The sequence below is a fragment of the Adelges cooleyi genome, unplaced genomic scaffold (genome assembly GCF_023614345.1).
Source record: "Adelges cooleyi isolate 19-005CV unplaced genomic scaffold, UGA_ACOO_1.1 ACOO_flye_CR_arks_rails_tigmint_CR_PRNA_807, whole genome shotgun sequence".
NCBI lineage: Eukaryota > Metazoa > Arthropoda > Insecta > Hemiptera > Adelgidae > Adelges > Adelges cooleyi.
The window spans coordinates 45680-60723 of NW_026096521.1; the positions used below are offsets into that span (position 1 = coordinate 45680).

The 15044-nt window shown below is 33.1% G+C and overlaps 2 protein-coding genes across 2 annotated transcripts; one reads left to right on the top strand and one right to left on the bottom strand.

Annotated features, from left to right (window-relative positions):
• Window positions 1–1569: 1569 nt before the first annotated feature.
• LOC126845999 (uncharacterized) lies at window positions 1570–3759 on the top strand. Its single transcript, XM_050585087.1, has 4 exons — window positions 1570–1635; window positions 1704–1763; window positions 1874–3421; window positions 3754–3759. The coding sequence occupies exons 1-4, from the start codon at window positions 1570–1572 to the stop codon at window positions 3757–3759; spliced, it is 1680 nt and encodes a 559-aa protein (XP_050441044.1).
• A 7415-nt stretch (window positions 3760–11174) lies between these two features.
• LOC126845996 (uncharacterized) lies at window positions 11175–13360 on the bottom strand. Its single transcript, XM_050585084.1, has 2 exons — window positions 13173–13360; window positions 11175–12759 (listed from the first exon to the last, which is right to left on the bottom strand). The coding sequence occupies exons 1-2, from the start codon at window positions 13257–13259 to the stop codon at window positions 11431–11433; spliced, it is 1416 nt and encodes a 471-aa protein (XP_050441041.1). The 5' UTR covers window positions 13260–13360; the 3' UTR covers window positions 11175–11430.
• Window positions 13361–15044: the final 1684 nt, after the last annotated feature.

Genomic DNA, 15044 nt, shown 5'->3' on the forward strand with positions numbered 1-15044 from the left:
CGGAAAAATATTCAACTACCTCTCCGAAAAACCGAAACATTGTAACACAATGTTTACACCCCAGACCAAAATTAGTGTGGGGCCCCCTCCCCTCCTCAGACCAAAATTGGAAATTTTTAAGTTGCTGCGTGTAAATTAACAACAGTCAATTTTTAGTTGCAATAAACCGTATAGAACAGTAATGTATTTTAAACAACATTTTGATTTTTGGGGGGTCTCCATTTCTTTTTTTGTATTACCTGGTGTCCGTAATTTCTATGTTCTTATTTTTCGTAAAGACGGTGTTTTTTACTCTCAATCTAAGCCACCCCCCTCATTCAATGCCGACCACTAAAAACGTATTTATCTAACATAAATATTTGAAAAATGAATTTGTCAAACGTTCTAAGTGCCAAAGTATAAAAATTGAACTTTATAATTTAAATTGCATTTTATCCATTACCGAATTGTATTACTCACAATATATTTCAATTATGATTTCGTATTCTTTTTTTTTTTTTTTTTTATAACAAAGCTAAATTCCGCAACAGTGTCGGCGGTGACCACTATAATTTTCGGGATAACAACAGATAATCTAAGCTTATCTAATTATATTATTTGTAAATATTGTAGAAATATGACTTTACTTGGGAAATACTGTATTTTTGTTGCACAGAGAAGCCACATTTTCATTTTTCCTATTGTGTTGTGTGTTTTATAGATAAAAATTATTATACAAAATTTACATATGTACACATTGTTTTTTTATGAAATAGTGTTAGATTTATATATAATTATTATTTAATGAAATAAATCATAGAATATTATATATGACCCGTCCAGCACTTAAATAATTAATTTATTTATTAAATAATTAAAGAATTTTTATAAACATGTTTTCAATTATTAATTTTGGATTTATAAATGAATTACCAGAAAGCTGAAATGTTTTACATAAAATACTGATTTTTAATGATTTTGTTTGGTGACCTATAATACTATAAAAAAAAAAACAGTAAAAAAGAAAAAAAACTAAAATATTCATTACGACCATGGCCAATATAGGCTAAGCAAATTTGGAAACGCGTATTTTATTGTAACAGACGTGCAAAATAAGTATGCTCCAATATAAATGTTAATAAGTAAGTACGCTGGTACGAGGTACCAAGTTTATTCTGATATCTGAGAAAATTATTTATACGCTAAAAAAAAGTAATTAAGTTATCAGAATGATTCAAACTATGATGGGTATTGTATTTTCTACTCTGTCCATTGTTATATAAATGTTAACGAACAGTAGCTATAAAAAAGATTACCTGCGACGTCCTCTTAAGTCTACAAAAGTTCATGAAGTTTATTCGAGGTTTATGATCCAATACGATTTTAGTTAATAAAACCTATTTGGTAATGTGTTCAATTACACACAAAAGATAATATATTTTTTTGAATTTCTCGTACACCCAAACGATACATTTGTGTTTTAATGAAATAAAACCGTAGTAAACTTAAGCAAGTATACATAAACTATAATATCATGCTATTTTGGACTTACAAGAAATAGGCTTGGAGCATAAGCTATACTGTTACTAAATGAACACCATTAAGATGAAAATTAACTTTAAACCTTTTTTACAACAATTAATCAAAAATGAAGTTGTACTTGATACATACTATAAGTTATTTTTATACAATTTCGTTTATAAAATATAATTACACCGTTGCAGGTGGTTATGGATTCGCAGGCATACGTGCCATACGTCCCATATGCGTCGTACTGGCAGCCGGTAAGTACACTGCATATGACCTATGTGCACAAACGGTCATACTATCACAAATCAGACTAATGGTCTATAAGTGAAAATTTGTTTACTGAAATCGTTTTTTTCTGTTGTAGAACCCCCTGCCATTTTTTGCCACTCCGCTTACATCGCCGGTGGAGTCAGATACACCCGAAACATCGTCGTCGGTGGTAGATATTTCGATGACGCCACCAGCGGTGGTATTGAGGGAATCGTCGTGCCAGGCCACGGCCACTGCGCAGGCGTGGACGCAGGCCACCGCGACTGCGCAGGCGTCATCCCAGGCCACGGAAACGGCAGAGAAGCGGTCTCAGACCATGCCAACTGCAGATGCATCGACTCAGTCTTGTCGGTCCATGACAACGCAAACAGAAGGCTCGACGGCATCCTCTGCCCAACTGTCAGCAACGGCAAGTCAGGGAGTTACGGCTGGAGCTGCGGATACGACGGCACCCTCTGCCCAAATGACTAAGGCTGCCTCGTCGGCAACGGCGCGTCAAGAAGTAACGGCTGGAGCTACGGGCACGACGTTACCCCCTGCTCAACTGACCATGGCTGGATCGCCAAACACGGCAAGTCAGAAAGTTACGGCTAGAGCTACGGGCACGACGTTACCCCCTGCTCAACTGACCAAGGCTAGATCGCCGACCACGGCAAGTCAGAAAGTTACGGCTAGAGCTGCGGGCTCGACGTTACCCCCTGCTCAACTGACCAATGCTGGATCGCCGACCACGGCAAGTCAGAAAGTTACGGCTAGAGCTACGGGCACGACGTTACCCCCTGCTCAACTGACCAAGGCTAGATCGCCGACCACAGCAAGTCAGAAAGTTACGGCTAGAGCTGCGGGCTCGACGTTACCCCCTGCTCAACTGACCATGGCTGGATCGCCGAACACGGCAAGTCAGAAAGTTACGGCTAGAGCTACGGGCACGACGTTACCCCCTGCTCAACTGACCAAGGCTAGATCGCCGACCACGGCAAGTCAGAAAGTTACGGCTAGAGCTACGGGCACGACGTTACCCCCTGCTCAACTGACCAAGGCTAGATCGCCGACCACAGCAAGTCAGAAAGTTACGGCTAGAGCTGCGGGCTTGACGTTACCCCCTGCCCAACAGACCAAGGCTGGTCTGCCGACCACGGCACGTCAGAAAGTTACGGCTAGAGCTGCGGGCTCGACGGCACCCCTTGCCCAACAAACCAAGGCTGGTTTGCCGACCACGGCGCGTCAGAAAGTTACGGCTAGAGCTGCGGGCTCGATGGCACCCCTTGCCCAACAGACCAAGGCTGGTTTGCTGCCGACCACGGCACGACAGAAAGTTACGGCTGGAGCTGCGGGCTCGACGGCACCTCCTGCCCAACTGTTGGCAACGGCAAGTCAGGGAGTTACGGCTGGAGCTGCGGGTACGACGGCACCCTCTGCCCAAATGACCAAGGCTGCCTCGTCGGCAACGGCGCGTCAGGAAGTTACGGCTGGAGCTGCGGGCACGACGTTACCCCCTGCCCAACAGACCAAGGCTGGATCGCCGACTACGGTAAATCAGAAAGTTACGGCTAGAGCTGCGGGCTCGACGGCACCCCTTGCCCAACAGACGAAGGCTGCCACGTCGACCACGGCGCGTCAGGCGATAACGGCTGAAGCAGGCGTAAGTGTTATTCCTTTTTTTTATAGCAATTCTAGCTTATTATTTGTCCTTATCCTCCACTCATTGCTTTTGTTATCTTTCATCGGTCCATAAATCTTCCTTAGAACTTATTCCTCTCTCCCATACTATCATCTTTCTTTCATCTTCGTCTTTTCGTAGTGGCTACATTTCCACTCCGTAGGTTACAACTGGACGCAGTAATGTCGTATATAGCTGTATCTTAAGCTCCCTCGATAAAGATATATATCCTAGCAGTTTTGCTAGTCCATAGAAAGATCTATTGCTGGCAAGTAACCTTGCTGAAATTTCCTTGACTATCTCATTCCTTCCAGATATAAATGACCCTAAGTATTTAAACTGCTTGGCTCTGCTGAAAACATAGTTTCTTACATTCAAGGATGGGTACACACCCGCAGTTTCTCATCTGCCAACGACCATGTACTCCGTTTTGGTTTCGTTTATCTGTAATCCTACTTTCGACGCCATTCTTTGTAGACGGTTGAACAGTGATTTCAAAGCATTAGGTGATTCTTCCATTAGTACTAAATCGTCCGCGTACGCCAATAGGCCTATTGCGGAGTCCTGTAGTTTCACTCCTTCGACGGGTCTAACGTTCATTGCTCTAATGATTTTATCTAACATTATATTAAATAACACCGGTGACATTGAGTCGCCCTGTCTCAAACCTGACTTTACTGATATTGGCTCCGTTTGACTACTTCCAACTTTGACTTTAATAAATGTCTCCATAATACTTATCTCCACTAACTTTATCAATTTTTGTGGGAAGTTAAATTCTCTCATAATGTTAATTTAACTCTTGACCATTGATTACGTTATCATATTATACGACGTTTTTATTATTTTTATACCACCTATGAAGTGGATATATTCATCGTCTGATGCTATTAAATGGCATTCTTACTTCTAATTTGACTGTGTTTTAGTAAAGGATAGGTTATATTTATTTTAACTTTATACTCGAGTTTTCGTTCAATTACCTGGACTAACTACACAGAACTTGAAAATTACTTTTTATGTCCACAGATGTCAAAAATGAAATACCCAAACGTATGTTTGCATGATTATTTTGTAACGTGCTCATGTCCGGACAAGTGGACGGTGTACCCGGTGAAAAAATAGACGTCCATACTGCCGGACAGGTAAAAATCTTAGCATAACCTCTCCGAACGGCGTCCCAGTTAAACCTCTTGTGATTGTTTACAGAATGCAAAACTATACAAAATAGCCAAAATGTTAGCGACAGATCCGACTTACGTCTTGTGATATCAAATACATAATTAACAATTAAAATGTAATATAATATTGAACATTCACTTATTATTAATAAAAGTATTAGTTAAATATAGAATTGCGTGTTTTAATGTCGTATTTGATCAGATAACTTTATTCAATTAAAGCTTAAGCACACATCATTTGTAGGTCAGTGTGCATTCGTTTGTGTGATTTAAGTTCAGAGTTAACAGAAAATTACTTCAAGCATACATCACGTATTTCGTATAGCTTTTATCTAATGTGTACTCGATTGTGTCTTGTTAGTTTGGAATTTTGAGAAAATGCTTTTAAGCACACACCACATTTGTGTGGCTTCTCACCAGTGTGTACTCTTTTGTGATTTCTCAGTTGTATTTTCTGAGAGAAAGCATTATTGTGATAATTAAAATTTGTAATCTAACAATAATGCATAAATATGCTAAAATAGTGAATTGAAACCTGAGAATTATTTAAATAAAATAAGGAACTTCGTTCCAAAAATTATTGACATAAAAATGTCGAATAATTATTAAACTTTTTTTTTTTTATCTTTTAACTAAAATAATTTTTTATTAATTTTACCCTCTAAACTACTCTTCAGATTTATTGTGTTTTTAAGTTCATTCCTTACCTCTGTAAACGAGAAATCACAGTAAAAATGTCTACGCTTAAATGAAAATCGGTTGTGTTTCCCACAAATGAATATATTGTGTAACGGGTTCTATCTGAAATAAAATTATAGAATATCTTTTGAACAATGTGGAGGTTTTTTAAAATCATTATCATACCACAATCTAGCACATACATTACACACAGTGGAACAGCATACACTACTACTAGTGGAAGTACTAGTAGATGCTACTTGAGAAGTTCTGAAAATAGATTTTTGGCGCTCGTTGAATTCATTTTGTCTCTCCGCGTTTGTTTTAGGCATAGCTAATGTTACAAAAATATGTTTAAGGTGAACGGAATCGAACTGCAGTTTATTTATTTTATATTACGGCCTACATATATAAATAAACCTAATTCTTTTTTAATTGTATTTAAATAGCAATGATATGTAGTTGTTAATTATTTAAATTTAATCACACAAAGAAATAACAAGAAAGAAAAGAGAGAAAAAACTAAAAAAACCGTTTTCGGATTATATCATTACCTATATCATCACTTCAGATTTATTCAAATTTCATTTATAATTTTTTATTAAAATATAATTACCTAATAATTTTTTGTTACGGTTTATAAAATGTACAATATACATATTATATTAAGTATATTACCTAATTCTAATTTTCTATTCTATTTTACTTATTTATTTTATTAATTTAATAAAATACATACTTGTACATTATAATTTTTTTTATATAATATAATAGTTATTTTATAATTTTTACATTTTAATAGTAATAAAATGATTAGATCAAACAACTTTAAACTTAACCCGTGTCTTGTTAGGCGATGACAATATATGAAAATATCATATATAAAGCTATAGCTTTCTTATCTGACGAAGTGAACTATTTTTTTTTACAGCCATGTGTTTTAAAGGAGATAATACAAAAATGGGGCTATACAATTAATTTCAAAGTCCCATTTTTTTTAAAAATTAAATTAAATGAAACTTTGTGATTTGTAAATAATAGATGGAAAGGATTACTATTAATTCGGTGATAAAGGACACAAATATGATTTTTTAAAAATCGACACTAAAACTTTTGCTTGGAAAATTATTTTATTCTATTTTGAAAGAACGGATTTTGCTTTTATCAATAAAATTGTTAACAATTATTTGTATAATTTGATATATTAAAGTAGTTGTTAAAATTTATTGCATAAAAATCATTATTAGTGTACAGTTAATCTAACCAATACAATAACCGAAAAAACAGTAAATGGCACTTAATCAATAAGGTAAAATAAGGTAAGTTAATTGACTTTAATTTTTATTCTGCAACACTTGTCTAAATAGCAAAGAAGTGAAATAATTATGGATATTTGCCATTACTGCACTACATCGGTCATTACTTGATATATGAACATTGTGTTATTAATATATTTTGATTATGTTTAATAAAATACTATAACTAAAAAAAAAAATAAGTATTTCATGTATAGTACAATAATTACAAAACTTATTATGCTCTCGATAAAATTATACGTCAATTGTTGAGATTTTTTTCATTTCAATATACAGCTAATTCAATTTAAGAACACCGTGTTAATGACTTTCAAATGTAGGCTTTTAATGAGCTTAAATACGAGTGAAAATCCGTATCAAATTATCCTTATCAATCCGTCAGTAGACAGCTGTTGGTCTTCGTCGACGTTGAAACTGAGCCATTCGATTCGGTTTTTGTTTGCACCGTTTAAATCGTTTGGGACTTCATTGGCCTTTGCCTTACTCCAATCGACATTGAACCCTTGGCTAATGGTCCCTCCTCTGAACAACAGCTGTCTTTGGTCTTCCCAAAACGGTTCAAGATGTAAAAACTCTATCATTCCATTGTAGTTACGGTCGAGTGGATGCGATGCAATCAATTTTCTAAACCATCTGGAACCCCTTAGATCGGTGAACATCTGAACGTATTTGCTCTCGGTTTTCCTCACAAAATCAGGTTCCATTACAGGCGGGGTAGGTATTTTTCAGCTATACAATTTCCGATGAAATGTGAAATGTCGGTTTGCAGTTGGTCGTCTTCGAAAGGGTTCTCGTGGATATAGAGATGATTGTCATCGTACCGTCTGATGGCGATGATTTTCAAAAAATAACCCCAAAGCCATTTGCCCATTTGTAAATTTCCGACCGGAAATAGAATAACTATCAATTCCGCTTCCGTTTTCACACGTCTTATAACATTCACGGTGTTAATGAAAGGTTCGCCGTTTTTTAACTTATCGCGGCTTTTTAATTTTGAACGGTATTCTTCAGCACTGCCAAAAGCATTTGTTGCCAGATTTACCTCGTCATTTTAATGTGATTTTTGCAATTTTTGGACGTTTTTTTTAATGTTTTCACATTGTTTAGGGCACGTAAATAGGTATAATAGTTTGGTGTAATATGAAATCGTGTAGGACAAATCTGGAATAATTTATACATTTTTATAATTAAAAAAAGTAACTCTAAAAATAAAATGCGTGTTACGAATGCAGTGAATGCACAGTGGATGTTTTATAGTATCAGTCAGATTATTATAACTACCATGTAATGTGTGAAGTATGAAACTATTGTGATTACATGCAGTTTTCTAATTTTCTGACGAGAAGTGAGCAGAGAACTATTTTTTTTTTTACAGCCATGTGTCTTAAATGAGATAATACAAAAATGGGGCTATACAATTAATTACAAAGTCCCATTTTTTTTAAAATTAAATTAAATGAAACTGTGTGATTTGTGAATAATAGATAGAAAGGATTACTATTAATTCGGTGATAAAGGACACAAATATGATTTTTTAAAAATCGACACTAAAACTTTTGCTTGGAAAATTATTCTATTCTATTTTGAAAGAATGGATTTTGCTTTGTTGAATAAAATTGATAACAATTATTTCTATAACAGTATATATTATTAAAGTGGTTGTTTAAAATATATTATGAGTGTCGCTTTAGTTAGCCAATTACTGAGATGTGATAATTGTGTTAGCCTGTCTTCTGTGTAGATGTGTGTGTATAATCTGCTCATAAAGTAAATATATATATATATATATATATATATATATATACATTTTTTTTGTTACAGGCTAAACATATTTTAGCTTCATTTTACAATGATGTGAGTTTTTTTGTTTTGTCTAAACGATAACTTGATTTTCTCCGGACCGATTTACTCGAGTAGCAACTCTATGGACCGAAATGTTTTGCGATTGGTACATTTGTAGGTTTAAAGTAAAAAAAGTCAACTTCTTCACCTACCAAATTGGGGAAAACCTCAAAAAAACTTACTGGGCGATTAGCTGATTCGATTGTTTTTATGTATGTCATTATAGCAAAACAACATAACAATAAATGCACGAATGTTGCTAATCACAGTTGTTGATTGTTATTTAATAGTAGTGTTTGTGTGATAAACCCGTTTGTAGAACTTTACAAATCGAACCATCTTAAATAGTCGAAATTATGTCAGGTTTTTCATTTTTAAACGTCAAAAAACTGACCTCTTTCAATTCCTTTGTTTGTTATGTGAAACTGTTTCAATAGGGTAAGTTAATTAAGTTTAATTTTTATTCTGCAACACTTGTCTAAATCATAAAGAAACGAAATAATTTTGGATCATTTTCTTTTAATACCCTACGTTGATTACTACCTGATGGATGAACACGGTGTTATTAATATTTTTTGATTATGTTGAAAAAAATACAATAACTAAAATAAAATTAGTATTTCATGTATATTGCAAACTTACTAAAGTGGATATATATTTTTTTTTATTTCAAAATACCTTACACAATTTATGAACATGGTGTGAATGATTTAAAATTTAAACGTATGGAGCAGCAGACAATTTAACTAAATCCGTAAAACGCAAAAGCGTTTTATATTCGAACGGGTAGCAGTAGACTTTATATAATAAAGTAAATAGTTTTTATGAGTTGATTTTATTAAAAATCGTGTAGGATTAATCTTAAAAAAAAAAAAATTATAATTTTATAGAATTACTAGAAAAGTTTCTTGAAAAATAAACCAAATAAGAGTGGTCCGTTAGGTTAGGTAATAATTGTTGTTTTACTATTTAAAGTTAAAAATGTAATTTGGTTATCCTCGAAACAATCTATGATTTATTCAATGACTATTTTTCTTCAAAATAAAATTAACTTAATTTTCAGTATGACGTAACTGTTAAATTTAGTTTATTTTGATTTTTTAGTCTGAAAATTTATTATTATTGCTAAATTAATAGAAACTTGTTTAAGCAAATATTCTTAGCTGTACCTATGTGTTATAACCAAAATAACGTTGTAAAAGCTTTCTATTATTATAAAACATTTTAATGGAAGTAATTATTGTTTTCATATTGTACAACTGCTATCAATTGCAAAATATAAGATTGAATTTATTTCTCATAAAAGTATATGTAACTCAAAATTAATGCTTACCTTACTGTTTCGTGCTATTTTGATTGTTCTTATACTTAATGTTATAGCAAAAAAACAACAAAAATGCACAAATGTTGCTAATCATATTTATTTATTATAATTTTTAAATTATACTATTTTAAAATACAAGTCTTTTGTATGATATGGTGTGACTTATTCAAACCTATTATACTCGCAAGACGTTAGACGGCCGCCAAATCGTACATTGTAGCTTAAGTTTTTATTGTGTTAAATTGTGAGAAAGCATAAGTAAATAATTCTTTTTTTTTTTCAATTTTACTCGACAACACTTGTTCATACGAATTGCATTGGTTTTCAATATTATATTTTTCTGTTTTCACATTACAACTTGAGTTACGAACATTGTGTTACTAATTTGACATTTAAATAGCAGTGAACGGTATAGCATATTTTTCAGAACTCTCCAATTATTTTTTTTTTTCGTTTAGGTGTTCTTAATTTCGTAGACAGGGTGATCGTTTTATCGTGAACCACTTAATATCTCATGGGGTGTAATAAGAAATTTAATTATTTTTTCATAGTGCTAAAAAAACTACCAAGAAAATATATATTTTAATATAATTGTTTACTTGGTGATTTTATGATTAGAATGTTTTTATGTTTGTCGCTATAGCAAAACAACGTAACAAAAATACACGAATGTTGCTAATCATGGTTATTTATTATTATTTAACTATAGAATTGCTATGATAAATACATGTATAACAATATGGTAACAATATTATTTCATACAATATGATATAATTAACGCAAATCTTTATGCTTATGCAATAATTAAGAAAAAATGGGTGTTACAAAATTTGGACCATGTCAATATTTAATAACAGATCAATTGGTAAAAGCATTAAATTATTTTTTTTGACTTATACAATTTTTTTAATGATTAGATGCTATTTTATTGATAATTTAGACCAAGACCTGACAAAATTAAACCTATGTAATATGGTCAAATTGCAATTGTGTAAAGTCATTCAAGTTCTTTGACTACTTCTGGCTATGCAGGGTTTTCCATTAAAAAATTCTGTGTATTGTAATTAATTAATTAAAATTTTTAAAATGTTCAACATTGAACAACAATTATTGTACTCAAAAAAAAAACAATATATTAAAAATTCGTTTTGTATATTTTTACAGATCTGAAATCTTGATCAACCTAAGTAGTCGAAATTTTGTCAGGCTTTTTGGTCTTAAACGTCAAAAAAACTGACCGCTCTCAATCCTCTTAAGGATTTTATTATGTAAAACTGTTTGTAAAAAGTAAATAAATAAATTTTTATTCAGCGACACTTTTGGATTATTTTCTTTTTTACACTACACAATTGATATGAAATTTGTATTAATACATTTAATAATGATATGCTGATAACTAAAATAAAACAAAGTATTTCATGTATAATACAATAAATACAAACCTATTATGCTCTTGGTAACCCTATACGGTAGCTCATATAGTTTTAATTATGTTAAATATTTTAAATATAAAAAGTAAATATTTTTTAATTTTTCAAAATCATCGTGAACGAAACTCGTGACAAAAAATTGCAATTCTTCGTTAAGAGTCTTTCGTATAGTTTATTTAAGCTAACTTAATAAATTAACATTGTGTTATTGATTAAAAATTCAAACGTACTGAGCAGCCGACAATTTGACTTGGTCCATAAAATGTAAAAGCGTTTTATATGCGAACGGTGCGCAGTAGAATCGTAGTGAGTTTAAATAGAAATGGAAATCCAACACGATTGACTTTATAAATCTGACGGTAGTCAGTTGGCCTTCGTCGACGTCGAAAGTGATCCGATCCACTTGGTTTGTGCGCGTACCGTTTAAATCGTTCAGCAGCGCATTGGCCTTTGCCTTCACTCTTGCCAAAACGTCTCTCACGTCGTCGGCGTTCCTCATTTCGGTCAACTCGAGTTCCGATATGATGAGCACGAGAAATTCTTCTTTGATCGACACGTTCAGCGCTTCGTTGATGACCGCATAAACGAGTTCTTTGACTTCTCCCAGCGTCCCTTCGTCCAGTGCGGATACTTGTTTTTCATAAGCGTACAGTATAACGTAAACGTAGCAATAGTACTGGGCTTCGATAATATTGATCACCAAGTGTTGATGATCGAGGCGACCGTACGGATTGTGAATCCAAGCGCGGCTTTCCACGAATTCCCTGGTGACGACCAGCTCGTCCCTGTGCCGTTGTCTCACCGCACTCCAATCGACATCGAACCCCTGGGTTATTGCTCTGAACAACAGGTGTCTTTGGTCTGTCCAAAACGGTTTCAGGTACAGAAACTCTATCATTGCGTCGTAGTCGCGGTCAAGTGGAAAGTCGTTAAACCATTTGGAATCGCGCAGGTCGGTCAACAGTTTATCGCGCGTCCTCGGGTTTTTCGAAACAAAACCAGGTTCAGTTACACTAGGAGGTAGGTATTTTTCGAGCACACAATTGCCAATGAAATCCGAAACACCCGCTTGCAGTTGGTGGTCTTCGAACGGGTTTTCGCGGATATAGCGTTTATTGTTATTGTACCGTCTGATGGCGATCAATTTCAAAAAATAACTCCAAAGCCATTTGCCCGTTTGAAGGTTTTCCACCGGATACATTGCCACTATCAATTCGGCTTCCTGTTTGAGACGTATTATGTTGCTCGCGTTATCGATGAAAGACTCTCCGCCCATTAACTCTTCCACCGTGTTCTTCAACCACGTTATGTTGGATTGTACGATTACACAAAAACTGCACAAGATGTCCCGACCTTTTTTCTCTAACTTATCGCGGCTTTTTAATTTTAAACGGTAATCGTCAATGTTGTTAACATTTTCCATTGTCAGAAATTTCTCGTCTGCGGGTGTAATAACGATTTTTGGACGTTTGTTGAACGTTTTCAAATTGTTTACGGCACGTAAAAAGTTTTCATGAGACGTTTGAATAAAAAATCGTGTAGGATTAATCTAAACATTTTTACAAAATTATCAAAAAGTACCTGACTCTAAAATTTAACCAAATTGGAGTTTTCGTTTAACAGCTGACAATAATTATTGTTGTTATCTTACTATTTTAAACCTAAAGTATAACCTAATCGTTCTTTGAACAATCATTGGTGTATTCAATGACTATTTTGCTTGAAAATAAAACAATTTAAGTTTGATGCAGCTCTTAAATAAATAAATAAATACAAAATTAATTTTATTTTTTTTTTATTTGGAATTGTTTTTTTATGCCTACAAATTATTTGAAACATCTCATTTATCAAACAAATATTCTTAGTTGTGTGTGTGTGTTTGCCGAAACAATACAACATAATATATTTATGTATTTTTAAAAGGCAACTGAAGTTATAATTTGTATGTTGTTAAATGCTTACCCTGTTGTTGCCTGCTGATTCGATTTTGTTTATATTTGACGTTATAGCAAAACAACATAACAAAAATGCACAAATGTTGCTAATCATAGTTATTTATTATATTTTTGTTTAATACTATAATAAAATTCAAGTAATTTGTATGATATGGTGTGACTTATGTTAACCTATTATGCTCGCAAGACAACAGACGGACGCTAAAATGTACTTTGTGTAGATTTGTAAAAAATCACAAATAAATAAATGTATTTTTTAATTATAACTGACAACACTTGTTCATACAAATGGTATTATTCGGCTTGCGCTACCAATGTATGTGTCATGTCCTTAGGTACATGTGTGTTTGTTCAGTTGTATGTAATTGAAATGTTTAAGATTTGGTAATGATTAAGTGGTTAAGTTTCATTTTGATGGGAATTGTTTTGACTGAACACTTTAACGAAATCGACAAATTCGATTTTTTCGAAAACCTGAATTTAATTAATACTAGCATTGATCGTTTATTTTTTTTTATACATTTTAATAATTTTAAATGACCTCTTAGCGTTTGCCTTGTTGTAACAACTTATCGGCATGATCTTGAACTGCATTCTGTAGGTATTGATTTGGTCTGCATTGGTTTTGGAAGATAACTAAGGTTCAAGGCTCTCGTGAAGCCTTCGTAAAATAATATCCATTCTCCACCTAAAAATCTTCAATTTAAATCAAACATCTTTTACAATATAAATCTTTTGTTTTTTTTTTTTTTTTACAGCACAGCGCCGAAACAGCAAATTATAAACTGTTAATACCGCATGAAATATTTAAACATAAACAGTTTGTAACATGTTTACTATAGTTTGTACGTACACTGTTATTAGTTAATTTTTTTGAAACAATAAGCCTGGACAACAAAGACCATTGGCTAACATGGCTAACATGTTAAAAGTGATTTTTTTGCCGAGGTAAACATACATTTTGGGGCTAAACTAGGAATCTGCAAGGGTAATATATTTTAATTGCAATTTTCAGATGGAATTCGAGTACCTATTCCTAAATTAAAATATGTTTTATAGAATAACCGCTGTTCATCAAATACACGTGTGTGATGGTCTAAGTCAATATTTAGGCAGACACTGTGAGTGTTAAAAGTAAAAATAGTGACAGCAGTGAAAACGTATCTACATAAGACATTTACTAATTACAATAAAAAAAAATTAATATCACTATGCTTGTATTGTCTATTGAGGATAATATTGTTTAGCCTTTTACTTAATAAAAAAAATCGTGTTAACGAATAAGCCAGCTGTTTAATCCAATTTTGACACAACGCTATTATCAGAAATAACATAAAAATTGCACACAACTTACAGCTATAGACCATCTTGGTATATGGCCTTGAATTGCGGCCTTGGTAAATTGGTCATAATCAAGTCTGAATTCGTCTTGACCTAAAAACATCCAAATTATAACAAAAAACAAAAAATAAGTGTTAAAAAACTGCATTACGATTACTTTCATTTTAGTTTTAAATTTGGTTTTCCGAATGTTTCTGCTATGGTAAGAAATTCACTTCCTTCCTCGCCGTCATAACACCTAAATAAGTTGTCCAAATATATATATGTATATGTATATATCTATAAATGATCTATATGCTAACATTGGTGGAAAAATAATACAATAGACGAATTATAGTTTTGTTTAAAACCAAAAAGATTGATTGTAGTTTTCACAAACTTGTTACTACAGTTATTTAAGCCTTTCTTATTTAATGGATGGAGCGATAAAAAAAGTACATACTTTGTATCAATAGTAATAGTCTTCTACACTTTATACAAAACATTATCTATTCTATATGAAATCTACCACATAACGATTTTTTAGCACAATAACCGT